The sequence below is a fragment of the Heteronotia binoei genome, chromosome 20 (genome assembly GCF_032191835.1).
Source record: "Heteronotia binoei isolate CCM8104 ecotype False Entrance Well chromosome 20, APGP_CSIRO_Hbin_v1, whole genome shotgun sequence".
Lineage (NCBI taxonomy): Eukaryota > Metazoa > Chordata > Lepidosauria > Squamata > Gekkonidae > Heteronotia > Heteronotia binoei.
In genome coordinates this window covers 8792228-8820101 of record NC_083242.1, presented here as the reverse complement: position 1 = coordinate 8820101, position 27874 = coordinate 8792228, and the positions used below count along the sequence as shown (strand labels likewise).

Sequence of the window (27874 nt, the reverse complement as noted above, 5' to 3'; positions counted from 1 at the left end):
TCTGTTGGCCCTAAGCAAAAGGGAAATTTTTCGGCTGGGAAGATTGCCTATCTCCTCAGACCCGGGACAAATTTTTAACCCTAAAGGAGAGCTTCTTGCTCCTTCCACTAAATTCTCTTAAAGGCACAGCCAAGTGAAAGAACTAGCAGCATATTTCCAGATGCTTCCTGGCTCCTATGTGCTATTTTAACACTTGGGTTGGTTTCTTAAGTTCCCTTTTTGTTTTGCCTACTGCCAATCTCCGATTGTGCTTCGGCTAGGGGGTTTTAACTTGTTGAGCCAGCCGCCGGCTGCGCATCAACCAAAGTAAAAGTGTGGTGAGCCAGCCGCCGGCTGCGCATCAACCAAAGTAAAAGTGTGGTGAGCCAACCGCCGGCTGCGCGTCAACCAAAGTAAAAGTGTGGTGAGCCAGCCGCCGGCTGCGCATCAACCAAAGTAAAAGTGTGGTGAGCCAGCCGCCGGCTGTGCGTCAACCAAAGTAAAAGTGTGGTGAGCCAGCCGCCGGCTGCGCGTCAACCAAAGGAAAAGTGTGGTGAGCCAGCCGCCGGCTGCGCGTCAACCACAGTTAGGGCAACGAGCCAGCCGCCGGCTGCGCTCGGCCAAAGAAATGCCTTAGACTAGCCTTGGCCCAGGTTTGTGTAAGGACTTAGCGTGTGTGTGCCAGTGTATGTGTATGTAGTGTGTGTGCGTGTGTGCACTAAGCTCTAAAGAAAAGGGAGAAGGGAAGGGTGCTCTATCCAGATCTTAACAGCTCTGACCTATCCTGACATTCCCTCCCACGATAGACGCGTTTAGAAAGGCCTCGGGACGGCGGCCAGGCTTCACGGGACTTCCCCCTTGCGTTCTATCGGGCTCAGTCCTCTTTCGAGGTGTCTGGCCTCCTCGGGGCGGCTGAGAAGTCCAACGCTGAATGATAGAAATGGGAGTAGCCCAACCCACAATTATATAGAGATGCTCACTAGAGCCGTTCACACAGAACTCATTCACTCAATCACTCACACAATAGCCTCCCTAGCAAGACTGTTTGAACGGTGCAACCCTACGTCTGTCTGTATGAAGACACGCGTGTCGACTCGCGTGTGTTCCTACAAACAGGATAATGCCAACGCTTTCTCCACCAATTTCTGTTAGGGAAACTGCTCTCAAAATGAGATTGGGGAATTAGATTGAGAGACAGTTAGCCCCAAAAAGGAATCTTTGTTATCAATTGTATACCAGGCTCAACCGTTCAGAGAGTCAATGCTCAATAAGAGACTCTAATTTAGTAAAAATCAATTGTAATTTATTTAGAATAATATTTCTTTCATACAAGGTAAAAATACAAAACACTCACACATTCACACAGGTCTAGGAAATATAGATAGATCAATAGGGGAACATATATGGATAAACAGACAGGGTAATATTTACCATCGTAGTCTTCCAGGAAGGTTTCCAATGGCGACTTAAGAGGACAGGGGAAATGGACCCAACACTGTGGCCAGAATTGGGGATGGATCTAGACAGCGGGTAATAGGGGTTGCTGAATAGAAAGCACACATGAGTGGAGTTGGGTCAGAGGTTAAATAGGCTTCCTCAGACCCTTGGGACTGGGAGGTCCAAGGGAGGAGAGATGGGAGGTTCAAGAGGGCTGGACATTCCTTACTGACACCTAATTGGATGCCTGCTTTGGCCAATGAACTTCACCTTAGTCCAGTGGACCTGGAAATTTCCAAGCTGCAATATTGCCTGGGTTGGCCCCAGGGTACTTAGGCTGGAGTGAGAATGGGAATGGCTGGGTACTTAAGTTTAAATGGGATTAACTAGGAGGGTGACAATAGGGAATAAAATACATGGCCTAGGTACCACCCGGTGTAGACAAAAGACTTGATGAAGACAGGAGATGTCCTTCCTCTTTTCTCATCTTCTGCTGGGCAAGAGTAATTGTTCTGGTATTGCTGAGCAATTAGGATCAACAGTTGAGCTATTAATCCATTCATGAGTTAATGGGTTGCTTGCAGGCTAGGGTGTGTACGTGTGACTTTCCCACTAAGGAGGAATGGAGTCTCTAGCCTGGCAGGGTGTGCTTGGACAAGCTTGATTGCCTTATGCAAAAGCTGAAGCAGATGCTTGAGATGGAATCAGGAAAGCAAGATGGATTCTGCTTGTTGTTAGCCTTAGATTCATGAAGGCAGGCTGGAAACATGGTGGCCTTGCTTCTTCCACGGCAGTGGCCAAGACTGGGCACACAAGGAGCAGCTGGAGCATGTCTTCAGAGACGTAGAATGCAAAGCTGAGGCTTATGGTATCCACATAAGCCAGAAACTGCAAGCAAAGTCCACTTCTTAGAGCAGAGGTGTGAGAGTCAAATCTCCAGGCACCCTGGCAACCATGCTGGTGATCATGATGTTCACATGTATGAAAAGTAGGGGGCTTTTCCTCACACTCTGAGCATCTCTTGCCTTGAAACCCTATGGGGTCTCTAAGTCAGCTGCAACATTAGGGGGGGAAACATACCAAAGCATTAGTTCTCTTCCTTTGCACCAAGGGTCCATTTTCTGAACTCAAGGTAAGACACACACTGCTCTGTTGACCGTGGCTTCTTTTCCGACAAGGCCCTTCTGCTTTTAAGAGATGCACAGTAGCCCAAATGTAGGCTTTTCTTGTTGGCACTTGGCCTGCGTCACATACACTAAATGATGCACTTTCAATCCACTCCACCTGGATTTTACTGTGTGAACTGGCAAAATCCACTGAAAGTGCATTGTTTAGTGTATGTGATTGTAGCCTTTGTCTCTGTGCCAGGGAAAACATCTGGCTGTTGTGTAGCTCTTAAAAGCACAGGAGCCTGAGCAGAATAAGACAGCTGGCAACTCTGCCTTTGGCTTATCAGATTTTAGCTCATCACAGATTCAGTTGCCTTTCCAGCAGAGTGCTGCTGTGGAAACCGGGATGATGCGGCTTTGTCTGTATGTGCAAATGGGGTGGTTCGGTGCAGAGACATGGCAAAAAGCTTCCCGTGAAAAGAGTGTTTTTTTTCAGGGGGTAGCCATGTTGGTGTACTGTAAAAGAGCTGAATTCGAGTCCAGTAGCACCTTAGAGACCCGCCTCTCCAGAGCTTAACTTTTCACAGAAGACCGCTCTTCCCCCAATCCCTTTACCATCAGTTTGCAGATATTTTTGATCTCATATCTCTGAAGTAACTGGGAGGACATATCTAAATGACAAAGATCGTTTCACTCTGTCACCATTGCTGTTGTGGTTTCCACTCCCACAGGATCCCCCAGTCCTCCTCAACACATCGTGGTTTCGAAAACAACCTCCGGCCTGACTTTGTACTGGACCGAGGGAGTCTCAGGAAATGCGCCCACCACCGGCTACGTCATAGAAACTAGACCCTCAGGTAATTATCTGTTCAATGCAGTGACATCCAGCCTTCCCAGCCTGGTGTGTCTCGGCGTGCTAAACGACATGGTGAGAAAGCAAAACCTAAAGGCCTTCGTGGCATCTTTGTTCGGAAAATCTAGCCGTAAGATGGACAAAGGGGGCACATTGATATCTTAGGTTGTCTCTGAGTTTCCCAAAATGTTGGCAGCTGGATGGTGATTTCCTCTTTCATTCTTTGTGGACCTTGATTCGTTCTTTGGCATCATGGCTGAAGAGAGGTTTCTTCGGGTTTTTCTCCAGATATGGTAGAGAGGCTCAAGGCCACACTTCCAAGTGTTCCTAAGGAGTAACCATTTCAACTCCGGGCTGCCTTCCTGAAAGCCACGTAGTTGCCGATATTGGTGATCCTCACTGCACATTTAATCTAGAACAGGGGTGTCAAACATGCAGCCTGGGGGCCGAATTAGGCCCTGGGAGGGCTCCTATCACACCCCTAAGCAGCTGGCTCTTGTCTACTTCCTTCTCCCTCTCTCTTGCTTCCTTCTGCATCTCAACTTGCTTTGCCAGGCTTGCTCAATCGCACAGGAACTACAGAGCAAAACCTCGATTTTCTCCATTAGTTGAGGCTCCTCCCCCTCCTGGTCCCCTGGAGAAGGAAGGAAAGAGAAAGAGCTTCCTTTGCCCAGTTCCCTGGATTCCATGAGAGAAATACAAAGAAAGCACCTTTATGACCAACAAGTGCTAATGTTTTAAGCATGTTTAAGTCTTTTTTAAAAAAAACTCATGTTTCTCTACAAAATTTTATCTCTGCTACTAAACCTTAAATAGGTATACACATGGCCCAGTCCAACATAACCCAGCCCGGTCCGACAAATTCTCATTTATGTAAGATCTGGCCCTCATAACTAATGAATTCGACATCCCTGATTATAGAATATGGGCAAGTATGACAGGATCCAGCCCCCAGACTTCTCAGTGATGGCCAACATGATTGAGCTTCTGGGCTCTTGATATGGTTGCCAACCTCCAGATCCAGGTGGGATCTGGAGATCTAGAGCAGATCTCTGGACAACAGGGAATTATTACTCTGGAGAAAATGAGTAAAAAAAGTATGTAAGTAGCTAACAAAACCAAAAAAAACGTTGAGAAGAACCGTCAGTATTGTATAACTAAAGTTTCACAAACATGGATAATAAAATATATTAAATGTATGCATTTGACGTTTGCTACGCAAAAGCCGTGGCACTTCCTGTAACTTCGGCGCAGATAGTGGGAAATCCGACGGACGCTGCAGAGAGAACAGGAACGTGACCGCGCGGTAAGCTATGTGTGAAAACGGTATCAGATAAATGAGCTCCTAAGGCTACAAATTCGGATTCTTGCTGAGGACAGACATTTTTTCCATTCTGGCGCACATCTCCATTACCTTCTCCTAATTTCCACCCCGCAGCCCCGATAAACAGTTTTCACAACAAAGTGAATGAAATGTGCTCATTGTTCAAGCGGCAGAGTTTCCAGGCGAAACGAGGTCACTGGAGCCCATAACCAACTTTTTCATCCATTGAAATAAATCGGCGGTTTGAATAAAACAAGGGGTGTTGTGGGAGAGGACATCCATCCATCATGCACAATGAAAGACACGTTGCCTTTTGCTGGCACTGTGCTCTTGGGAGAGAGACCATGTGTTTCCAGTTTTCTGGAGGAAGAACCCACCCACCCCCAACATTTTCCCTGTGGTGTGCGACTTTATTTTGGCTGTACCCAGAGGCAGTTCCATCACTTCACAAGGGGTGCTTTCACACACACTGATTAATGCACTTTCGATCCACTTTGCAACTGAGTTTTACTGTATGATACTTGGAAATCCACTTGCAAACAGTCACTGAAATGGACTGAAACTGCACTATTTGGCATGTGTGTCCAAAGAGAGGCACATATTCTGGACGCCATTCAGGGCTGCAGAGAAGGAGACAGCCGTGACTCATGGGGTGAAATCTCTCAAGAAGCTTCGCTGAGCACACCTGTTCAAAATAGCGAGCTCTCAGCTGGCTCCACTTCATTCTAATGAGACCAGTGGAGGAGAACCCACAGTGGACTGAGCCCCAAGTTTATCATTATGTGTTACGTCGTTCCTTCATAAGTGAGAGACTGCCATTTGAACTCTCTGCCCTAGAAACCGAAATGCTCTCAGCCGTCCCTGGCTTTACCACCAGAGTCAAAAAGTTGAGCCGTACAGAAAAGGGGAGGATCAAACAGGTTAATGTCCAAACCTGTACAGTGTAAAGATAATCCCCTGTGCAAGCACCAAGTTGTTACTGACCCATGGGGTGATCCCATGAGATGGCAGACTTTTTGTTTCAGGGTGGTTTGCCTTCCCCACTCATCTACACTTTCCCCCCAGCAAGCTGGGTACTCACTTCACCGACCTCGGAAGGATGGAAGGGTGAGTCAGCTTCGAGCCGGCTACCTGAACCCAGCTTCTGCTGGGATCGAACTCAGGTCATGAGCAGAGCTTGGACTGCAGCTTACCCCTCTGTACCGCAGGGCTCCTAAATCATGCTGAGCAGCCCCTAATTTCAGCCAATCATCATGGGCTGCACCTCTATGATGAAGATTCTGTGTTGTGGGCAGGGACAATCCTAGCCAATGGGTAATGGGGCAGCTGCCTCAGGTCCCACACTGAGAGGAGCCCTGACCCCCCACAGCTTCGTCTCAAGGAGGGAGGGAAAGTAGACCAGGCTTAGCCTGTTCCATCTGGGACTCCAGGCAGTTGGCTTGTGCTGGCAGCTCCTTCCTACCTGGGTCAGAAGGAGGGACACTCCTTGCTTGGCCCTGGGGAGGGGCAGTGATTCTGGGGTCCTATCCTGTCCAGGGCCTCAGGTTCACTAAGATCACCACTGGTTGGGGATTTGTTGGCCTTGGGAGTTCAGGGGCAATGAAGCGTCAACATGGAAGTCTTCTCCATACTTCCCTTGATCATCCTCTTGCAGCTGCCATCCACCCTCTTCCGCACCACTGGCAAACATTCTGCCAGCTTTTTCTGAAAACCAGCAGTCGCTATAACGTTGTGACACTATAACAACTGTTGTTTGTTTGTTTTTCAAGCCTTCAAGTGGTGCCACAGACAAAATGGTGGCCACAGCAGTGTTTGAGAGCCAGCTTGGTGTAGTGGTTGAGTGCATGGACTCTTGTCTGAGAGAACTGATTTTGATTCCTCACATACTCTTCCACATGCACCAGCTGATGTGACCTTGAGTCAGACACAACTTCTCGCAGAGTTGTTCCTCTCAAGAGCGGTTTCTGTCAGAGCTCTCTCAGCTCCACCTACCTCACAGGGTGTCTGTTGTGGGGAGGGGAAGAGAAAGGAGATTGTAAGCTGCTCTGAGACTCCTTCAGGTAGTAAAGTATAAATCCAGTCTCTTCTCTTCTCTAAAATGGTGCCGATGGGGGAGAGAGATTTAAAAATGTGCCACCTTCCATCCGCACAATGTGCAAACCTGCTTGGACTGCGATCTGTTGGGAAAGATGGCAGCAAAGCAGATTTTAGAAAGATCAGAGGAAACCGTGTCAAACCAGTGGAGGGTTGTGTCCTGTGGATGCTCCAAAAAAACAAAGTCAAGGGGAGCAAAATATCTGTGGGGATGCCCCATCAGGGCGCTGCTATTCCATGTCCCTTGTTGTCTCACTTTTTCTTGCTGCACGCAACAATATGCAGTGGACGACGACGAAGAAGAAGAAGATATTGGATTTATATCCCGCCCTCCACTCCAAAGAGTCTCAGAGCAGCTCACAATCTCCTTTACCTTCCTCCCCCACAACAGACACCCTGTGAGGTAGATGAAGATATTGGATTCATATCCCACCCTCCACTCCGAAGAGTGTCAGAGCGGCTCACAATCTCCTTTCCCTTCCTCCCCCACAACAGACACCCTGTGAGGTAGATGAAGATATTGGATTCATATCCCACCCTCCACTCCAAAGAGTCTCAGAGCAGCTCACAATCTCCTTTCCCTTCCTCCCCCACAACAGACACCCTGTGAGGTAGATGAAGATATTGGATTCATATCCCACCCTCCACTCCAAAGAGTCTCAGAGCGGCTCACAATCTCCTTTCCCTTCCTCCCCCACAACAGACACCCTGTGAGGTAGATGAAGATATTGGATTTATATCCCGCCCTCCACTCCAAAGAGTCTCAGAGCGGCTCACAATCTCCTTTCCCTCCCCCCCTCCCACAACAGACACCCTGTGAGGTAGATGAAGATATTGGATTTATATCCCGCCCTCCACTCTGAAGAGTCTCAGAGCGGCTCACAATCTCCTTTACCTTCCTCCCCCACAACAGACACCCTGTGAGGTAGATGAAGATATTGGATTCATATCCCACCCTCCACTCCAAAGAGTCTCAGAGCGGCTCACAATCTCCTTTACCTTCCTCCCCCACAACAGACACCCTGTGAGGTGGGTGGGGCTGGAGAGGGACCAGGGACAGTTCAGAGGGCTCCTCCAAGGGAGCTATGGGCTGCCTTAGACTCCCTACGAACAAATGGCAGAAGCCAGACCCTTGCCATTGCTGGATCTAACTACCGAGTCATTCAATTCCACCGCAGATTATTTTAATCCTATTCATGCCGCCGCAATAAACCAACGAGGCCATTTGTGTGCCAAGACCCCTCTTCTCTGTTGGGGCGGAATCTGCAGAAAGCGTGAAATGCAATGCGGGCAAGGGGTGGTAATTGGGACGCTGGCTTATTTCGCACACGCCTTCGGCTTCGTTAAAAACACCCCGTGCCTCGCTAGGCATTATTTCTCCTGCCCGTTGGAAGGATTTTGCTCTCCGGATTTGGAGCTCAGAAGAGAAGAGGCTAATTCGCTTCTCCTGAGTCATTGTCTCACCCAGTGCTGGAGATTACGCACGGCGCATTTGGCCGTGGGACTGCGATGATGTGGAGCTGCTGCCGGCGACCTTCAAAAGGGTCGCTGACCCCCGAGCAGCATGGCGGACTCTGCGTCGGGAGCCAGGGAGGTGGGAACTTAGTGAGTCTGTTTACTGCAACCGAGGCATCTTAATAGGCACCCGGAAAGAGTTAGCACTTTGTCAATATTTAAACAACTTATTATTACCTTAGGGTTTCGCATCTCAGCTGTCACCTATTACAGGCCTCATTACCTAAGCATTAAACACCGTATTCTCCCTCCCCTCCCTCTCCCCCTCTCTCCCCACTCCTGTTGTACCTCTCAGACCTGGAATTGCAAATGCTCTGTGAAATAGGCATTCCATCTGCCTTGCCTCCTCCTTTCAGACTACTCCGTCGTGTTTCTCAGTTCTTAGACGTTTTTCTGTGGGGGTTTTAAACATCTTTTTAGCTCTACCCATTTGTTTCATTCTGAATTTTAGCAAGCCCAGCTGCAGAGTATCCACACCGGTAGTTTAAAGGACACGACGTAGCCAGACGAATGGATTGAAAATAAGTCTTACTGGTTTGAAATATTTATATCCCTCTTTTGTCCCAATCGACGGGGAGCGCAAAGCAGCTTACATCAAATTAAAAATGGATCTCCCAAAAATAGAGGCAGGAAGAAGCAGGCGGGCCACGACCTGAACTAAGGAGCTGACAAAAGTGCACCAGGTTTACCAAGCTTCTGAAACCTTCATAAGATCAAAGCCATCCTCACATGCTCAGGAAACCCACTCCTTAGGAAGGGCTGCCAACTTCCAGGTGGTGACTGGAGATCTCCTGGGATTGCAACTGACCGACAGGTTACTGAGATCAGTTCGCCTGGAGAAAACGACCACTTGGGGAGGTGGAATGCGTGGCCTTATAGCCTACTGAAGTCCCTCCCCTCCCCCAACCCCATCCTCCTGAGGCTCCGCCCCCAAACTTCCAAGATTTTTCCAACCCAGAGCTGATAACTATAGCCCTAAATGTACATGTTTTTCAGCCATGAAATACCGGGAGGGCGCCCAGTATGAGCTACATCAATCATAGGAGTATCTTTCACAGAACCATCAAGTTCCTTTTTAAACAGCTATTGGTTCCGATGCAAACGACTGTTCCCAGGGCTTTTTTTGCAGCAGGAACTCCTTTGCATATTAGGCCACACACCCCTGATGTAGCCAGTCCTCCAGGAGCTTACAGTAGGCCCTGTAAGAAGATTGGCTACATCAGAGGTGTGAAGCCTAATATTCAAAGGAGCTCCTGCTACAAAAAAGCCTTGCTGTTTCTCACGTGTTGTGATTCCCTTCCAACCCTAGGAAGGCTTCCGTATATGGTACTATCGTAACTTCTTCCGATGAAGGGCGCTTCTACCACACTGAGCTTCCTGTCCAGAAAACGTTCCTAGCTTTTCATAAAGTTTCAGTCTCTCTTAAAGTCTATCCACATTTGGGGATCGCTACATTAGATGACCAGACTGGGCCTTTGGGAGATCCTGGCTGAAAGTTTACTGTGACGCTTCTTAGGGCTAGTCGCTCTCTCTCAATGTCACCTACCTTACAGGGTTGTTGTAGAGGCAAAAGAGTGGAGGTGAGACCCATGTATGCCTCCCTGAGTCTTTGGAAAGAAGGGTGAGATAAAAATGTGGCAGATAAATAGCCAGAGTAGGGCTGCCGGGTCCCTGTTGTTAGGCCTCACCTCCCCGTTGCTGAACAGCGGGCTGGCAGGAGGGGAACTTGCCCCCCGGAAGAGGGTAGGGTTGCCAATCCCCAGGTGGGGGCAGGCGATCCCCCGGTCTGGAGACCCTCCCCCCGCTTCAGGATCATCAGAAAGCGGGGGGAGGGGAAGGAAATGTCTGCTGGGAACTCTATTATTCCCTATAGAGATTTATTCCCATAGAAAATAATGGAGAATTGATCCGTGGGTATCTGGGGCTCTGGGGGGGGGCTATTTTTTGAGGTAGAGGCACCAGATTTTCAGTATAGCATCTAGTGCCTCTTCCCAAAATATCCCCCAAGTTTCAAAACGATTGGACCAAGGGGTCCAATTCTATGAGCCCCAAAAGAAGGTGCCCCTATCCTTCATTATTTCCTATGGAAGGAAGGCATTGAAAAGGTGTGCTGTCCCTTTAAATGTGATGGCCAGAACTTAGGCTTCCCAACCCCACCCCCCACCCCCCGCTTTGGCGGGAGACTTCTGGGTTCACAGCTTCATCCCCCGATCTCCAGAAATCAGGAAGCGGGGGGGTGGGGGTGGAGGGGGCAGGGAGGGGGGATTCCGTGGTATGGAGGCCCTCCCCCCCCTTTAGAAAGCGTGGGGGGGAGGGAAATGTCTACTAGGCACTCTATTATTCCCTATGGAGAACAATTCCCATAAGGAATAATAGGGAATTGATCCGTGGGTATTGGGGGCTCTGGGGGGGCTATTTTTTGAGGTAGAGGCACCAAATTTTTAGTATAGCATCTAGTGCCTCTCCCCAAATTACCCCCCAAGTTTCAAAACGATTGGACCAGAGGGTCCAATTCTATGAGCCCCAAAAGATGGTGCCCCTATCCTTAATTATTTCCTATGGAAGAAAGGCATTTAAAAAGGTGAGCTGTCCCTTTAAATGTGATGGCCAGAACTCCCTTGGAGTTCAATTATGCTTGTCACATCCTTGTTCCTGGCTCCACTCCCAATGTCTCCTGGCTCTGCCCCCAAAGTCCCCAGATTTTTCTTTAATTGGACTTGGCAACCCTACCAGAACTCCCTTTGGAGTTCAATTATGCTTGTCACAGCCTTGATCTTGGCTCCACCCCTAATGTCTCCTGGCTCCACCCCCAAAGTCTCCTGGCTCCACCCCCAAAGTCCCCAGATATTTCTTAAATTGTTCTTGGCAACCCTAAAAGAGGGAGACCCATCCGACATGCAGCAATATGTCTATGTCACTGCCCACATGACCCGGAAGTGACATTATCACATTCAGGATGTTACAGTTATGCTCTGGTATTCAGGCGAAAACTCTGCGGTAGAATCCAAATTTACCATAGAGTTTTTGCTCAAATATCAGAGTCTCTCCTTGATGTCCCGGATGCGATGACATCAATTCCAGGTCATGTGGGCAGTGACATAGACATGGGCCTTTCTGCTGCTCCTAGTAAGTCCCGTCCCATCCCCCCACCCAGTTGCCAGGAGAGGCTTGGCAACCCTAGTCCAGAGTAACTTCCAGCTTTCCGCCTACATCTAGACGTTATGCCCTGAGCATGCTGGTAGCGGCAAACCAAAACTGTGTGCTCCAAAGAACTTCAATTCCTCTGAGCATCCTGGCATTTTCAGGAGGATGAGGTCAGTAAGGTGTAGTGGTGAAGTGTGGAGACACTTATCTGGGGGAAACTGAGTTTGATCCCCCACTCCTCCATATGCACCTGCTGGTGTGACCTTGGGTCAGCAACAAGTTCTCTCAGAGCTGTTCTATTCAAGAGCAGTTATCGGAGAGTTCTTTCAGCCCCACCTACCTCAGGGCGTCTGCTGTGGGGAGAGGAAGGGAAGGAGATTGTGAGCCACTCTGAGATTCCAAGTGAAGGGTGGGGTATAAATTATATCTCCTCCTCCTCTTCTTCCCTTCGGTGGTCTTTCTTTGCCTCTGCAAGGAGTGCATTTTCTCTGGCTCCCACCCTTCCTTTTCTGCTCTTCTGAGTAGCATTTCTATAGTTTCCATATATTCCACCCCAGACATGGAAACAAACCAGCAAAAGTCATTAAATTCAAAGCAAAGGCTGTGGCTGCCTGGACCATCCCTGCCATGAGAAGGTTTCCTTCCTTTCTCCCGTCCTTTGGAAGACAGGCAGCGCCGTTGACAGTTTGTCAGTCCTGGCCTTCGCTTCCTCCTCCTTTTGTTAGGCCCGTGCCAAAACCTCCACGTTTTCGCCTTAAAAATAAATTAACATTTTAATTTGGTTCTTGTCAGGCCCCGGCAGGCAGGAGAAACCTTTAGCTTCTCGGCGACCCTCTTTGACTGGTGCGCGATTAGGGCAGAAATGTTACCACACAGTTCTTTATGTGGCGAATCACTCGTGGCGGGGTTCAGAGATATCAGGTGGCTTCACTGACACGTAGCCCTGTGCTGACGTGGTGGAGGGCGATTGCTGCCGGCCTGGGCCATCAGGGCTTAGGAGGCTGCGTCCGTTGACTGATAGTTTGATTCGGCCCAGAGCACCTGATTAATTGCCTTTGAAATCGCACATTTTTGCTCCAGGGCCGCATCTGCTCAAACACCTGCAGCTCCCTGTGCCGGCCGTGCGCCTCAGAGGGATAAAAGGCAAACGTGAATCAACCAGGAGTGCTGTGGAGCTGGGATGGAGGCACTGCCCGGAAGGACCAGTTACTACCTTCTGCAGTGATGCAAATATCCAAGCCAGAACCCGGAAAGAAGGCTTCAAGCAGTTAGACAAATACACAGTAGTCGTTCTCCCCGGTCCCCTGTCAACAGGAAGTGAGGATGAGTTAGGAAGCGGCGAAGCGTTCATAATAACAAGATGCTCCCTAGGCTGTCGTCTTTTTTTTTTTCTTTTCCTTTCCAGGAAGCAATTTTCCCTTTTAGGGTTGATATTTTCCACGTTTTCCTCCCCCAAAACCACACGCCCAGTCAAGGCAATAGGAAGGCAAGGGACAGATGTTTCTGAAGCAAAAAAAAAAAAAAAAGGCAATTGAGATCAATCCTCTCCTAACCCCCTTCCCCCAGCCAGCTGGGCTGCAGCTCACAGTACATTAACCAAGAATTGATGGGGAGTAACTATGCCTCTGTTGCAGGGAACAGTGTGCAATTTCGCATAGCAAACTTTCCTTCTCCCTGCACTGACGACCGATTCATTAGTTTTTTGCATGCGAGCACAAGGGTGAGAAGCACTGCCGTTGCGTGCTGAGGGATCTCTGCTAGCTGCCAACTGAAGCATCGCTTTTGGGGGGAAATCCTATTAAGGCAATTCCCATCTTGGAACACTTTTTTTTTTAAAGTTTGAACAAACATTTTCAGAGAAGGGAAGCCATTTCGATGGCTGTTATGTATGGAAAGCATTATTGTTGGCGTCTTCTCCGTCAGGGCAAGAATAAATGCTAGAATGGTTCACCCAGCAAGCCTCACAAACAAAAGTCTCTTTAACAAACATCCCAGGGGCAAAGATTATCCAGGTTGTCAGAGAAGAGACAGTGTACTCACACCATGGCTTATGGAGAGTCATCTTTGCAATTCATAAGAACATAAGAGAAGCCATTTTGGATCAGGCCAGTAGCCCATCCAGTCCAACAAACCGTCTCACACGGTGGCCAAAACCCAGGGGCCATTAGGAGGTCCACCAGTAGGGCCAGAGCTCCAGGAGCCCTCCCACTGTGGGTTTCCCAAGCACTGAGAAAACAGAGCATCCCTGCCCCAGGCAGAGAGTTCCATCTATACCTTGTGGTTAATAGCCACTGATGGACCTCTGCTCCAGATCTTTATCCAGTCCCCTCTTGATGCTGCCTTTGCTTGTAGCCACCACCGCTTCCTGCAGCAGTGAATTCCATGCACTAATGACTCTTTGGGTGAAGAAGTGCTTCCTTTTATCTGTTCTCCATTTCATGGAGTGCCCATGAGTTCTTGTATTGTGAGAAAAGGAGATAAGTACTTCTTTCTTTACCTTCTCTTTCCCATGCATAATGTTGTAAATCTCTATAATGGCAGCCCTCAATTGTCATTTCTCCAAGCTAAAGAGTCCTTTATTAACCTTTCTTCATAGAGAAAGTGTTCCCATCAACTTAAAAGAGCCACTTTTACTTCCATTCACAGCTAGGCTTGCAGCTTCCATGTTCCTCCAAAAGCAGCTTTTTCAAGGTGGAAACCACGTGCCATCTACAACCCCCACTGATGGAAGCGCTTGAAACATGGAGCATGTGCCCACTTATGGTGGGCAAACTCCCAACAATTTTGGTCACTGCCCACCACCATTCTACTAGTTGGGGGGAAGAAACAGCCTGGCCAGATGGGCTTTGTGGTGACGCTGTCACTGTGGAATGATGTCACTTCCGGTGTGATCAGGAAGTGACAGCATCCCCCCGAGACAAAACTCTAGCATGGGTTTTGAAACGCTATGGTTTCCCCATAAAGCACTGGGGAGAGTGCTAGAGTGCCATCCTGGTGTCATGCCGTTGCTTCTGAGTCACATTGGAAGTGATGTCATCTCACTGGTAGCCAAGTGGGTGGCATGCTAAGGAGTCACAGGTATCTCCCAAGCTACTGAGTATCACTGCTCGAAGACACCTTATTATCCCAATGGCATTTCCATATGTGGTTTTAAGCATGTGATAAGCTAACTTGTATCCTTCTGATGCCCTTTCACCGTAACCAAAAATCTGTCGAGCTCACCCAGCATAAGAGGGTGGTAGCCCCATGACCCAGTTTGGTGTAGTGGTTAAATTCACGGTCTCTAATCTGGGAGAACCAGGTTTGATTCCCCACTCCTCCACATGCAGCTGCTGGAGTGACCTTGGGTCACTCACTCTTCTCTCAGAACTCTCTCAGCGCCACCCTCACAAGGTATCTGTTGTCGGTGGAGGAAGGGGAGGAGACTGTAAAGTGCTCTAAGACTCCAAGTGAAAGGCAAGGTATAAATCCAATCATCTTGTCCTTCTCCTCCCTTTCTTCTTGCATTGTGTTAATCAAGTTCCCAGTTGAGCTGGCAAAGTCTAAATGTGGAAGAGACCGCTATACCATTTTAGATTATTAAGAGTGGTGGTACAATTTTAAAATAGCACTCCCATGTTGAAAAATCCCTGCTCAAACCTAGAGTTTTGCAGGGCAAGAGACCATAGTCCATTCAAAAACAATGTCCCCAACTATAGTCTTGTAGTCAAATCCAGATTCTGCCAGGTTTGGTCCCAAATTCTGTGCCAGCATCACCAGCAAAACATCCAGTCACTGCCCTGTCATCGTTCCTGGATTTCACCCCGTCTTAGAAGCCTTTTTCGCTTCTTTATTATTGCTTCCTAAGATCTCTGCTAAGCTCCTCATCTTAAAAACAGGCTCAGGGGATAAATCCTGGTTTGAATTAAGGTCTGAAAATAGGGTGGGGGGGTGTAGTGGATGAAAAGCCACCCACAGTGAGGGCTAAGGTGACTCCACGAGCACATTCCTCCTACTCCGGCTTGTGGAGGGCAAAGGCTTCCAACATCAAGGAGGGAGAACCTCTGCAGGAGTCCACTCTAAATACTCATACAAGAAGCAGAGTGTTTTCCCCCACCCACCCCAAAAGGCTGAGAGAAAGAAAGATCTATGAGAATAGGCATGTAGTGTAGAGGGGGGGGTCTCCACTGCAAAGCATGGAAGAAGAAGAAGACTGCAGATTTATACCCAGCCCTTCTCTCTGAATCAGAGACTCAGAGCAGCTTACAATCTCCTTTATCTCCTTTCCCCGTAACAAACACCCTGTGAGGTGGGTGGGGCTGATAGAGCTTTCACAGCAGCTGCCCTTTCAAGGACAACCTCTGCCAGAGCTATGGCTGACCCAAGGCCATTCCAGCAGGTGCAAGTGGAGGAGTGGGGAATCAAACCCGGTTCTCCCAGATAAGAGGCCACGGACTTAACCACTACACCAAACTGGCTCTCACAGAGAGGGCTAGCATTTAGTGCAAGGGTCCCCAGCTTTTTTTATGAGCCTGTGAGCACCTTTGGAATTTTTGGCACAGCATGGTGGGTGCAGTCTAGAGTTCCCAGGTCGACTTACCTGGCCAGCAGGTGTCTCCCGACGTCATTCGGAGAGACTGGAAGTGATGTTGGGCATTTTTGGGCCTACTCCTGGTATTTGAATTAGAATTGATACTGAAATAAACAGGCATATGAATGAGAACGTAAGTAAAAGATAGCAGAAAAATTACTACGCTGGTAGTTCTTCATTTGGCGTCCTTTGAATTAATTTTTGACGAACATGGTCAAGCGCAGTCCATTGGTAGCAGACATTATTCAAAACAAAGGGAAAAAATTCTGGGGTTTTCGTCTGGATTGTGTGGGCTTCTGGGCATCATTATCTTTACACGGAATTTGCTAAGCGTTTGTGCACTTGGTCGTGTAAAATGGAAAATGCGATATCCTTCATATCCTTGTGATTGAAATCTATGCTGAAATCATTGCATATCATAGAAAGTTGATCTATGAATTTGGATATGTGCAATCTTTAAGATGCCAGTGAATGGTTTATAATTTTACAGGGAGTAGTTCATTGAGTATAGCACACAGGAACGGTTCCTTTTGGCTTTGACCTTATATTACACCATGGCTTCTCTTTTGATATTAAATTTGATTTCAACCCATAGAGTTTGGCTCAAAAACCAGAGCATCGCCCCAACAGGAATTTGGCCTGAAACCGGAAGTAGGCCCAAAAAGGTCAGTTGGGAGCGGGATTTCTCCCCACTGACCAGGTGGCCAGAGGTGGACAAAAGCCTGTGAAAACAGGGATTCCCCCACTCCCACAGTGGGCTAGCAGCCCTATTGTAGCCACAAAGCGGCTACTGCAAGAGGTGAAGCTAGCCACACAAAGGCTGCTTCAGCTTACCTTCATTCATACAGGGAAGATCCTTGTGTTGTGGCAGCTGCTGCCAAAGCAATGTTTTTTTAAAAAATCTGCACAGCCAATCAAATCTCCAGCGGCCAATCAGAATCCTTGCTGGTCAAAAGCCCTGCCTGGCCCTGCCCACTTTCTAAAAGCACTTGGCAGGCACAGTTTAAGGAGTCAGTGGGCACATTGGCTCCCACAGGCCCCACATTGGCCAAGCGTTATCTGGTATCACTGGTTGGAAAGCCCAGTTTTGCAAACTGGGAATTTACATACTCTTAACTAATGTAATCGGCCAATGATAGTTTCTCATTGAGGAGGGCTGTGAGAGTTTTCTTGAGAAGCCGCTGTAAGCTCTAAATTGTAATTCTCCTCCATATTGACTAACACCAGTGGGTCGCATCTATTACAAGGAAACCTTGTAGAAAACAACGAAGGCTTTATTTGTTTTCATGTACTCCCAGCTCCCTCCATTCAGCTATTCTGTCTCTTTCGAGTAAATAAAACTGGAGGCTCCTTTATTACATCATGGAAAAAAATTGCAAAGAAACCGCCCCCCCCCCCCAACCTCCATGATTTAGCGCATGTTTTATATTTATTATAAACATATATCCCAACATATAAACCGTGGTGTCCTATTATAGTCTAATCTCTGCTACCACATAATGTGCTGGTCTGGATCTTTAAAAAATGTATTCCTCTAACTCGGCTCAGGCAATGAAGTTTCTAGCCGGCAACGCTCAGAGAAGCTGCCAATTGCCTTGATCAGCAAATGGGCAACACGGGAATCGTCTGCTCCTGCGATCGATGTGAGGCATGTGGCACTAAATAAATCACACTGCTAGAATTGACTGGTGGCACAACTAAAGGATCACAAACCAGAGGGGCTGCAGGGGTCATTTAACAGCAGGCAAACTCACTGCAGAAACAAGATGCCCACCCCAAAATTTGCAGCGGGGGGGAAGGTATTTTAAGCTAAAGGAATAGAATCTCTGAGCATTCGCTGATTATGAATATTCGGTGTTCGCATTTCAAGCTACCAACCGAGCCCTTCATGCTTTGGAAGACTGGTCCCTTCCTCTGTTACTACTGAGCTAGTATGGGAAATACCCAGAGATTTTGGAGGTGGAGCCGGAAGAAGACAAAGAAGAAGAAGAAGACTGAAGATTTATACCCCACTCTTCTCTCTGAATCAGAGACTCAGAGCGGCTTACAATCTCCTTTATCTCCTTTCCCCACCCCAACAGACACCCCATGAGGTGGATGGGGCTGAGAGGGCTCTCACAGTAGCTGCCCTTTCAAGAAAACTCCTGCAATAGCTATGGCTAACCCAAGGCCATTCTAGCATTCTAGTGGAGGAGTGGGGAATCAAACCTGGTTCTGTCAGATAAGAGTCTACACACTTAACCACTATACCAAACTGCCTCTCGTGTGAAGAGGAAGGGGTTTTGAGAGGGAAGGGATTCCAGCAGGGTATAATGCCATAGTGTCTACCTTCCACAGAAGTTGTTTTCTGCAAGTGAACTTATATCTGTCACCTGGAGATCAGTTATAATAGCGGGAGATCACCAGCTACCAACTAGAGGCTGGCAACCCTATAAGCAGTGCAGATTTAGCAGGAATTCAGTCCCATGATGCCAAGAGCCTCAAACAATGAACGTTCGGTAGACCCTCCTGCTAGGGACAAGAGAACACAAACATGAAACACTTCCTCGTGCAGAAGCAGATATTCACTGGTTGAATGGCTGCATATGGGATGCCTACTGTGTGCATTCCAATCAGCTGTAGTTAACAGGACTCAGAATATCTGATGGGTAAACATGCTCTTGTTTCCAAGAAAGAGATTTTGGGAGCCAAGCTAACCTCCTTTTCTCGCTGTTTCCCTAGACGAAGGACTGTGGGACCTGTTCGCCAAGGACATCCCTCGCAGCGCCACCTCCTACTCGGTCGGCCTCGACAAGCTGAAACAGGGAGTGAGCTACGAATTCCGAGTGGTGGCCGTGAACGAGTTTGGCTACGGAGAACCCAGCATTCCTTCTGTGGCTGTATCAGGTAGGTAGGGGTGGACTGGGAAGTTAGGAGCTGATGCAAGCGGCCCCCGCAGGGCAGGTAGGGTCAGCTCGGTGCGGCAGCTCAGGGTCAGCTCGGCAGTAAATGTGACTCTGGAAGTTGGCGGTTCCATTTCCACACAGGGGCTGCTTGGCACAGGCGATCCCGTCTACCAGCAGCTCACCAAGGCATCAGCCCCTCCAGAAGTTTCCCTGGCAAGCTAAATTACCAATCTCCCCCATTGCCGGATTTTACCAACACCTGTCCCTAACCCGGGCTGCTGTTAACCGTTAGGGGCTTCTGTCATTGCAAGAGGCTGAATTCAAGTTTCTCAAACTGTATGAACTAGATTCCAGAGTGAGGGCAGCCACGTCAGTCTTCGGCAGCCAAATCAAAACAGAAATACAGCAGTGCCTTAAGGACTAATGGTGTTTGTTTCCAGGGCCGGCCCTAGACTGTCTGGCACCCAATTTGGTGTAGTGGTGAAGTGTGCGGACTCTTATCTGGGAGAATCGGGTTTGCTTCCCCACTCCTCCACTTGCACCTGCTGGAATGGTTTTGGGTCAGCCTTGCTTCTTCTAGTGCTCCCCACCCCTGCTCTGATGTCACTGAGTCACATGGAAAGGGAAAGGAAAGGTCCCCTGTGCAAGCACCAGTCGTTTCCGACTCTGGGCTGACGTTGCTTTCACAAGATTTTTACGGGGTGGTTTGCCATTACCTTCCCCAGTCATCTACACTTTCCCCCGAGCAAGCTGAGGACTCATTTGACTGACCTCGGAAGGATGGAAGGCTGAGTCAACCTTGAGTCGGCTACCTGAAAACCCAGTTTCCGCTGGGCATCGAACTCAGGACATGAGCAGAGTTTAGGACTGCAGTACTGCAGCTTTTAACACTCTGCTCCACGGAGCTTTTGGAGTCACATGGGGTGGTACCCAATTCAGCACCCCCAGAAGGTTGGCACCCTAGGCCTAAAGACAGTTTGCCTAGTGGCAGAATCAGCCCTAAAAACACTTGGCGGGTTCCAGGAAAAGCCCCAGTGCCAGCCCCTTGCCATTTGTCTCTGCCAAGTGATCAGACACTCTAAGAGAAAAGAAGGAGCTTCTTGCTGCTCCTTTCTCTTCTCCTGTCCATCCAGAGCTTCTTCAGGGTATCAGAAGAGGTCTTGCTTCAGCTGCATCAACCCCAGATCCTTAAGGTACTGAAAGCAAAATCAGAGGAACAGGTTCCTGCTAGGTAGTGCCTTCCAGTTGCTGTTTCCCAGAACTCACTATAGACACCCCACAGAAAGAGGATTGCAGCAGTATTTCTGAGAGGAGTATTATGGCTAGAGCTTTCCTAACCAGGAGAGGCACAGCTAGCACAGTCAACGAAAGGTGATTTGACCTCTAACCCAGAATCTAGAAGGCCATCTCTCTGGGAGGCGTTTTTTGGGGGGAGGGTCTACACAGTTCACCAAAGATACCAGTCGTAGGTGGCTCATTGCTGACACCAGAACTCTATCGCCTTGTGAAACGCACCACTCAAATCTCGCCTCCCCAGACTCTTCCGAGTCGCTTCAGGGAGGCATTTCTCAGATTGTTTTTTGCTGTCTCAGCAGAAGGGGGGGAAATAATTTTACAGAAATCTTCATGGTTCAAAAGCTTGGCACCTGAGGGGGATGTCAAAGCATTCCAAGGGCCCGGCAGCGCTCTGCTATTTCAATTTTTCCCTTCCCTTGCTCCTGGTGCGAGACACACAATTTACCAGGAACGTCGTCAAAAGGGGAAACAAAAATGCCGTCAGCGCCACAGTTCTTGTCGGGTTCCCGCTCTGCCCTGGCCTTGCCGGCCTTGGAAAATTGGAGGGCAGCTCAAATTTCAGAGAAGAGCCGGGGTCTTCCTTCCTTCCCGCGGTTTCAACCAAAGCTGACAGCCGTCGCCTCACGGGGGTACCCGCGGTTTCTCGTAAATAAATTGCTCGTTTATTTGTTCCTGGCCTGAGCGCATCTATTTAATCCACTTCTTTCTGACGGTCTGATGCTCGCTTCAAATTGGCCGTTTTCTGTTGGAAGCAGCAGGGAACGGGGTGCCAAGACCTGCAGGCTCCTGCCGCTCCGAATGACCCCCCTCTCTCTGTCAGCTGGTAATTAATTAAGTGCCTCTCGGGAAGATCGGTGGCTTCCAAGGCCCAGCTTTGCCATGGAGGTTTTGATGAGTCTTTGGTTTTAGCTGGGTTTACAGCAAACAGTTGGGAACCTTCTCGGGTAGATTCAGGCGTTACAGTTTGTGCGAGTGACAGGCATGCGCTCTTCTCTGCACTTGCTTGTAACAGGGCCAGTGTCAGCAGGCGCTAAGGTGGGGAAGGCCCAGGGCTTCTGGGAGGGGCTGTGGCTCTCTGGCAGAGCATCTGCTCAGCATGAAGAAGGTCCCAGGCTTAATCCCTGGCATTACCGGTTAAAAGTACCAGGCAATAGGTGATGTGAAAGGCCCTAAAGGCGCTTGGAGAGCCAGTTTGGTGTAGTGGTTAAGTGTGCGGACTCTTATCTGGGAGAACCGGGTTTGATTCCCCACTCCTCCACTTGCAGCTGCTGGAATGGCCTTGGGTCAGCCATAGCTCTGGCAGAGGTTGTCCTTGAAAGGGAAGCTGCTGTGAGAGCCCTCTCCAGCCCCACCCACCTCACAGAGTGTTTGTTGTGGGGGAGGAAGGGAAAGGAGATTGTGAGCCGCTCTGAGACTCTTCGGAGTGGAGGGCAGGATATAAATCCAATATCTTCATCTACCTCACAGGGTGTCTGCTGTGGGGGAGGAAGGTAAAGGAGATTGTGAGCCGCTCTGAGACTCTTCGGAGTGGAGGGCGGGATATAAATCCAATATCTTCTTCTTCTAAAGAATCACTGTGATTCTGAGTAGACTGTACTGACTTTGATGGGCCAAGAGTCTGATTCGGTAGAAGGCAGCTTCATGTGTGTTCATGTGCACTCCCTGCCCATTCGGCAGCACTGTACCTCCTACACTCCCTGTGGCAAGCTGCCTGATGCTCCGGGTGGTGGGGAGACTTGTGAGCAGACAGGAGAAGGGTGCACAAGCATGTGGGAGGCATGTAGGTGGGTGGAACAGAAGAAGGGCATGAGTGGGGGGTGGGCACAGTGGGGGAAGCGGGCCCTGGGAAAAGGCCGCTGAAATGTTGCAGAGTTCACATCTGCAGAGGGATGGCCAAGTCCTAATTTGGAGGTGGCAGGCAAGTCCTAAGAGAAAGCAGCCGTCACTTTCACTGCCCATTCCTTCTGCCCATATGGCAGGATGTTTGTGGCTCCTCTTTGACACAGCAGGCTTCCCTTGCCCTGTGCCTTGGAAGGGGAAAAAAAGATGATATTGTGAGCCAAACTGGATAGGGACACTAGATTCTTATCCCACTACAGATGCTAATTTTCTGCCCCCAGACTTTTCCCTTCTGCTGTCAACTAGTTGATTACAACACGCATGGGACCTCGCATTCTGAGTTCCTTTTTTACAACATCCCTTCCGTCTTCCAACTGGGATGTATAAAGTCTCCGAGAGCTCCATTCCTGCTTGTATCTGATGATGTGAGCGTTGGTTTTCAAAAGCTCATACTCTGAAAGTTTTGTTTGGTCTCTAAGGTGCTACTGAACTCGAATCTAAGACCAGTTCCCCACTAGCCTCGTCCTGGTCTCCCGATCCTCTTCTCTGCGGGGCTTCCGTCTGATTTCGCACAATCTGCTGCAAGGCTGCAACTCATTCCGCCTCTTTCCTGTGGCAAGCTTCGACTGGTTTTCAGAGCCTTTTGCTTGCCACAGGAAAGAGGCAGAACAAGTTGCGGCCTCGCAGCTGCCTGTGCAAAATCCGACGGAAGCCCCGCAGAGAAGAGGAGCGTGAGACCGGGACGAGGCTAGTGGGGAATCAGTCTAACTGTTCTTTTGGGTTCAGGTGGGTCTGAAGCAATAGAACATTTGAGTCCAGTGGCACCTTTAAGACCGATAAAGTTTTATCCTGGGTATAAACTTCTGTATGCATGCTTGCACATGAAAGCTTACGCCCAGGATAAAACTTTGTTGGTCATAAAGGTGCCACTGGACTCAAACCATTGTCCATATGGAATGAGATCTTTTGACCAGTCTCATGAATGCCTTTGCTCGCCCCTCTTCCTCTACCTCCAAAACAAAAATGGTTTTCTGCGGGAAATGTTGGGCGGAAACAGCTGGGACATGTTTGTTCCCAAAATGAACCCTTTCCCCACTCCTCCACTTGCACCTGCTGGAATGGCCTTGGGTCAGCCATAGCTCTGGCAGAGGTTGTCCTTGAAAGGGCAGCTGTTGTGAGAGCCCTCTCAGCCCCACCCACCTCACAGGGTGTCTGTTGTGGGGGGAGAAGATAAAGGAGATTGTGAGCCACTCTGAGACTCTTCGGAGTGGAGGGCGGGATATAAATCCAATATCTTCTTCTTCTTCTTCTTTCCTGCCTCCCTTTTCCCTCCCTTGTTACAGCTCAGCTGGATTCTCCTTTCTACGAAGAATGGTGGTTTCTGCTGGTCATAGCCCTTTGCCTCCTCATCTTCCTCCTGCTGGTCGTTTTCACGCTCCTCCTGTACAGCCAGGCCAAGAAGTATAAAAACTGCAACATGGGTGAGTTTATTCGGGGGACATGGACCTCCGGCAGCCAGAGACGACAAGCTCTGGGATTTGCTCTTTCTTCCTTCCGAATACTGCACAACGTTATCAGTCGGTCTCGACTTTTCAGTGTTAAGGCCCTAGTCATTTGCATGTGCAGAAGTTGTAGTGAGCTGTGATGTGTTGAAATGAGCTTTATCCCACATGGTCTTTGGTACAGGAAAAAGAGCTTGCGTGTGGTTGCTGGTGGTGCTGGGAGTCCCTTGCTATTACAATTCTTTGCATAAGAAGAAGAAGGTGATTGGATTTATATCCCACCGATGATTGGATTTATATCTAAATCTCAGTCTCAGAGCAGCTCACAATGTCCTTTATCTTCTTCCCCCACAACAGACACCCTGCGAGGTGGGTGGGGCTGAGAGACTCTCACAGCAGCTGCCCTTTCAAAGACAATTCTGTGAGAGCTATGGCTAACCCAAGGCCATTCCAGCAGGTGCCAGTGGAGGAGTGGGGAATCAAACCCGGTTCTCCCAGATAAGAGTCCGCACACTTCACCACTGCACCAAGCTGAACATAAGAGCCCTGCTAGATCAGAGCGATGGTCCATCTAGTTTGGCATCCTGTCTCACACAGTGGCCAACCAATTCCTCAATAACAGGGTAGAGAGGTCGAGGCCTTCCTCTGATGTTGCCTCCTGGCTCTGGGATTCGGAGGTTTAGTGCCTCTGAATGTGGAGATTCCCTTCAGCCACCACGGCTAGTAGCCACTGATAGACCTCTCCTCCATGAATCTGTCTAACCCCCCTTTAAAGCTGTTTGTTCCTGTGGCCATCGCTATATCCTCTGGCAGCAAATTCCACATTTTAATCTCCAGGCAACAGAGATCCATGGAGAAAATGGCTGCTTGGGCAGGTGGGTTCTATGGCGTTATACCCTGTTGAGATCCCTCCCCTCCCCCAAACCCCGCCCTCCTCAGGCTCCACCCTCAAAATCTCCAGGTATTTCCCAACCCAGAGCTGGTAACACTCGTTGGCTGCATCGCCAACCCTTTCAAGATGAAATTCTGGGCAGTCCCATGCAAGCAAATACCCTTTTGCCTTCTAGGCATCCGTCTAGGACTCCGCTTCTAGAGTCGCATCCTCCTACATCCGTTGGGTCATTGGGTGCAATGCCATTTAGGGTTGTGCTCCAGACTTATGTGGCTCTCCACAGAGCGGCATGCCCACTTCTAACTTTCGTTGCCCGTTGTAAATCCTTTGCCTTTGGACTTTTCAAAAGCCCTCCTTGGGAAGGCCTACAAAAGCCGTCACGGCCACTGCCTCGGCGCTCAAAAGACGGGACTCGTGCTCTCTTGAAGGGTTGTGTTTAAATATTCATTGCTTAGACCCTGAACTCCGCCTCCGGAGCTTTTCGAATCAAATTTGCGCCCTTCCCTCCCGAGACATCCGAGTCTTTTCAAGTGCTGCCATCTCTCTGGCGCTTGGATAAACCTCCTGGTACCCGTGACACAGGCATTAACTCTTTGATGACAAGAACCAGGGAGTTCTTGGAAATCAATAGTTAGCAAATACAGCCAGCACTGGTTCCTCGCCTCTGAAACTGTGTCGTTAAGATGAGAAAGCGGGAGGTGGGAGCTGCAGACAGAAGCCCGCCTTCCTTTGGAAGAGTCAGCAGTTCAGCCCTCAAAGAAAGGCTATTTCCCCCTCCAGTACAAATTCACTTCTAATAAATGGTTAGCAAACCAGGTTTTCATTCCTGTGGGATTTGCAATGTATGAGCGCCGCGGCATTTGACCAAGCTATTGCTATTACAGGTCCCTATGTGTGGCGCATAGACAAATCTCTTTCCCTTCTTGTGCGGCGTGTCTGGAGAACAGACACGAAAGAGCAGATCTGACCCACGCCAGGCTCCGTTCCCGCCACGCCTTAAAGCAGCATTGCAGTTAAAGTTGGGGGTAAAAGACCTGCCTGACGCACAGGAGACTGAGAGGGGACCAAGGTTCTTCGGGTAGGTGGGTGAGTTGGGGAAGGGGGACTTTCCACCCAACACACCACATTAAAAGTCTTAATGCTAAGACGCACCAGCCCGTTCAGGTCTCGCTTGTGGGACACCTGCACATTCAGATCCCTTATCCTAATACAAGATAGCCTATCAGACACCTAAACTCTTTGGTGACTCAGCTCATCATTGCCCGCAGTAGTCGAATAGATTTTGTTTCCTTCCCATCTTTCCTGCTTTGGACTGCAGGCCAAGGCATCCGGTCAGGCACGGCACACAGCCAGCCGGCTGTTTGTCTTGGTGGTCTGCAGAGTTGCACAGGCCAGATGGACAAAACGATGGACAAAGGAAAAGGCCACTTTACCCAGAGAGGGATTAAAGCGTGGAGTTTGCTGCCAGGGAATGTCGTCAGGAATAAACAGCTTGAAAGGGGGATTAGATAGATTCATGGAGGAGGAATTTATCAATGGCTGCTATCCTTCGTGACTGAGGGGAACCTCCACAACCAGAGGCACTAATCCTCTGAATCCCAGTGTCAGAAGGCAACAGTAGGGGAAGCTTCAGCCTCTCTGCCCTGTTGTTGGCCCTCCAGAGGAACTGGCTGGCCACTCTGTGAGACAGGGTGCTGGATTAGATGGACCACTGGTCTGATCCAGCAGGGCTCTTCTGACGTTCTTAAGAAGGCCCTGGCCTCTCTGCCCTGGTGTTGGCCTTCCAGAGGAACTGATTGGCCCCTGTGTGAGATAGGATGCTGGACTAGATGGGACTACTGGTCTGATCCAGCAGGGCTCTTCTGATGTTCTCATGAAGTCCTCGGCCTCTCTGCCCTGTTGTTGGCCCTCCAGAGGAACTGGTTGGCCACTCTGTGAGACAGGGTGCTGGATTAGATGGACCACTGGTCTGATCCAGCGGGGCTCTTCTGACGTTCTTAAGAAGGCCCCGGCCTCTCTGCCCTGGTGTTGGCCTTCCAGAGGAACTGATTGGCCCCTGTGTGAGACAGGATGCTGGACTAGATGGGACTACTGGTCTGATCCAGCAGGGCTCTTCTGATGTTCTCATGAAGTCCTCGGCCTCTCTGCCCTGTTGTTGGCCCTCCAGAGGAACTGGTTGGCCGCTGTGTGAGACAGGATGCTAAACTAGATGGATCTGCACTGGTCTGATCCAGCAGGGCTCTTCTCATGTTCTTGATGCGGAGCCTTCTAGTGGCTGACTATTGTGAATAATGAACCTCCCATTCTGTCCAGGATGCTCCGATGAGTCCCTTCTGATTAAGTCACGGAGATCCATGAAGGAATGCTGTGACGTGCAATTTAGTTTCAAAAAGCAGCTGTCCACATTGGAGGGGGGGGGAGCTATGTTTTCAGGACTGGAGCATTGGGGGAGGAAGCTTGTTTTCCTGCTCCCCCCGTTCCTTCGTTTTCCCCATTGAAACTGATCCCCTTCCCGACTGTTTTTGCCCAAGAAGGGAAAAAGACAGACAAAATGTGGGTGCCTGTCTTCTTCTCTCTAATAGGAGAGCAGACTGGTTTTGTGCAGATGGGACATGGCATGGGATGAGGAAGTGAAGGGGGAAACCTTGCCCAGTGTGACGGCCCCAACCCATGTTGCTCCCTTCCCACTCTTTGAGACTAAATCCCATCATGAAGACCCACAGTGAAGTCCCAAGGAGAGTTATATCTTTTTTTAATCACCATTGACTTCAGTGGGCAGAGTTACATTCTTCTAAGCTCAAGTGACGTTAGAAGGGTGTAAGTCTGCTTCAGATCCTGCAGAGGGGCTTTAGCATGTTTAGAATCGCACTCCAGTGTTGGGTTCCCCATGTGTTGTTTGGTTAAACTCCAAAGGTGTGCTCATGGCTACAGATATAAAAGAAGGTATTATTACTGGTCGTTTGTGGGGGGGGAGAGTATTTGATGTATTGATATATGTTATGTAATGCTTGAGTTATATGGAAGCAAGATTCAAATACTTCAAATAAGACGGAAAAAAATGGCCTTGGGTCAGCCGTAGCTCTGGCAGGAGTTGTCCTTGAAAGGGCAGCTGCTGGGAGAGCTCTCAGCCCCACCCCCCTCACAGGGTGTCTGTTGTGGGGGAGGGAGATAAAGGAGATTGTGAGCCGCTCTGAGTCTCTGATTCAGGGAGCAGGGCGAGGTAAAAATCTGCAGTCTTCTTCTTCTTCTTCAAACTGCATGCTGGGTAGAAGATCTGTCAAATGAGTTTGGCCCACCATTTTCCTGCCTTGTTCTTTAACCATGGATTTCGGATGCCAGCCTTCCTCCACTTGACAGGTCCAGGAGGAATTTCCTCCTCTTCCCCAGGCTCTTGATCTAGCTGCTGGCGTCCTTCTTCAAAAGCGCTGAAACAGC

General features: G+C 49.2%; 1 protein-coding gene across 1 annotated transcript in view; it reads left to right on the top strand.

Annotated features, from left to right (window-relative positions):
• SDK1 (sidekick cell adhesion molecule 1) overlaps window positions 1–27874 on the top strand; it is a 936924-nt gene that overhangs the window by 890023 nt on the left and 19027 nt on the right. The window contains exons 42-44 of the mRNA XM_060260466.1: window positions 3257–3382; window positions 18747–18911; window positions 23389–23526. Coding sequence (XP_060116449.1) covers window positions 3257–3382; window positions 18747–18911; window positions 23389–23526 — 429 coding nt within the window. The remainder of the gene's footprint in view (window positions 1–3256; window positions 3383–18746; window positions 18912–23388; window positions 23527–27874) is intronic.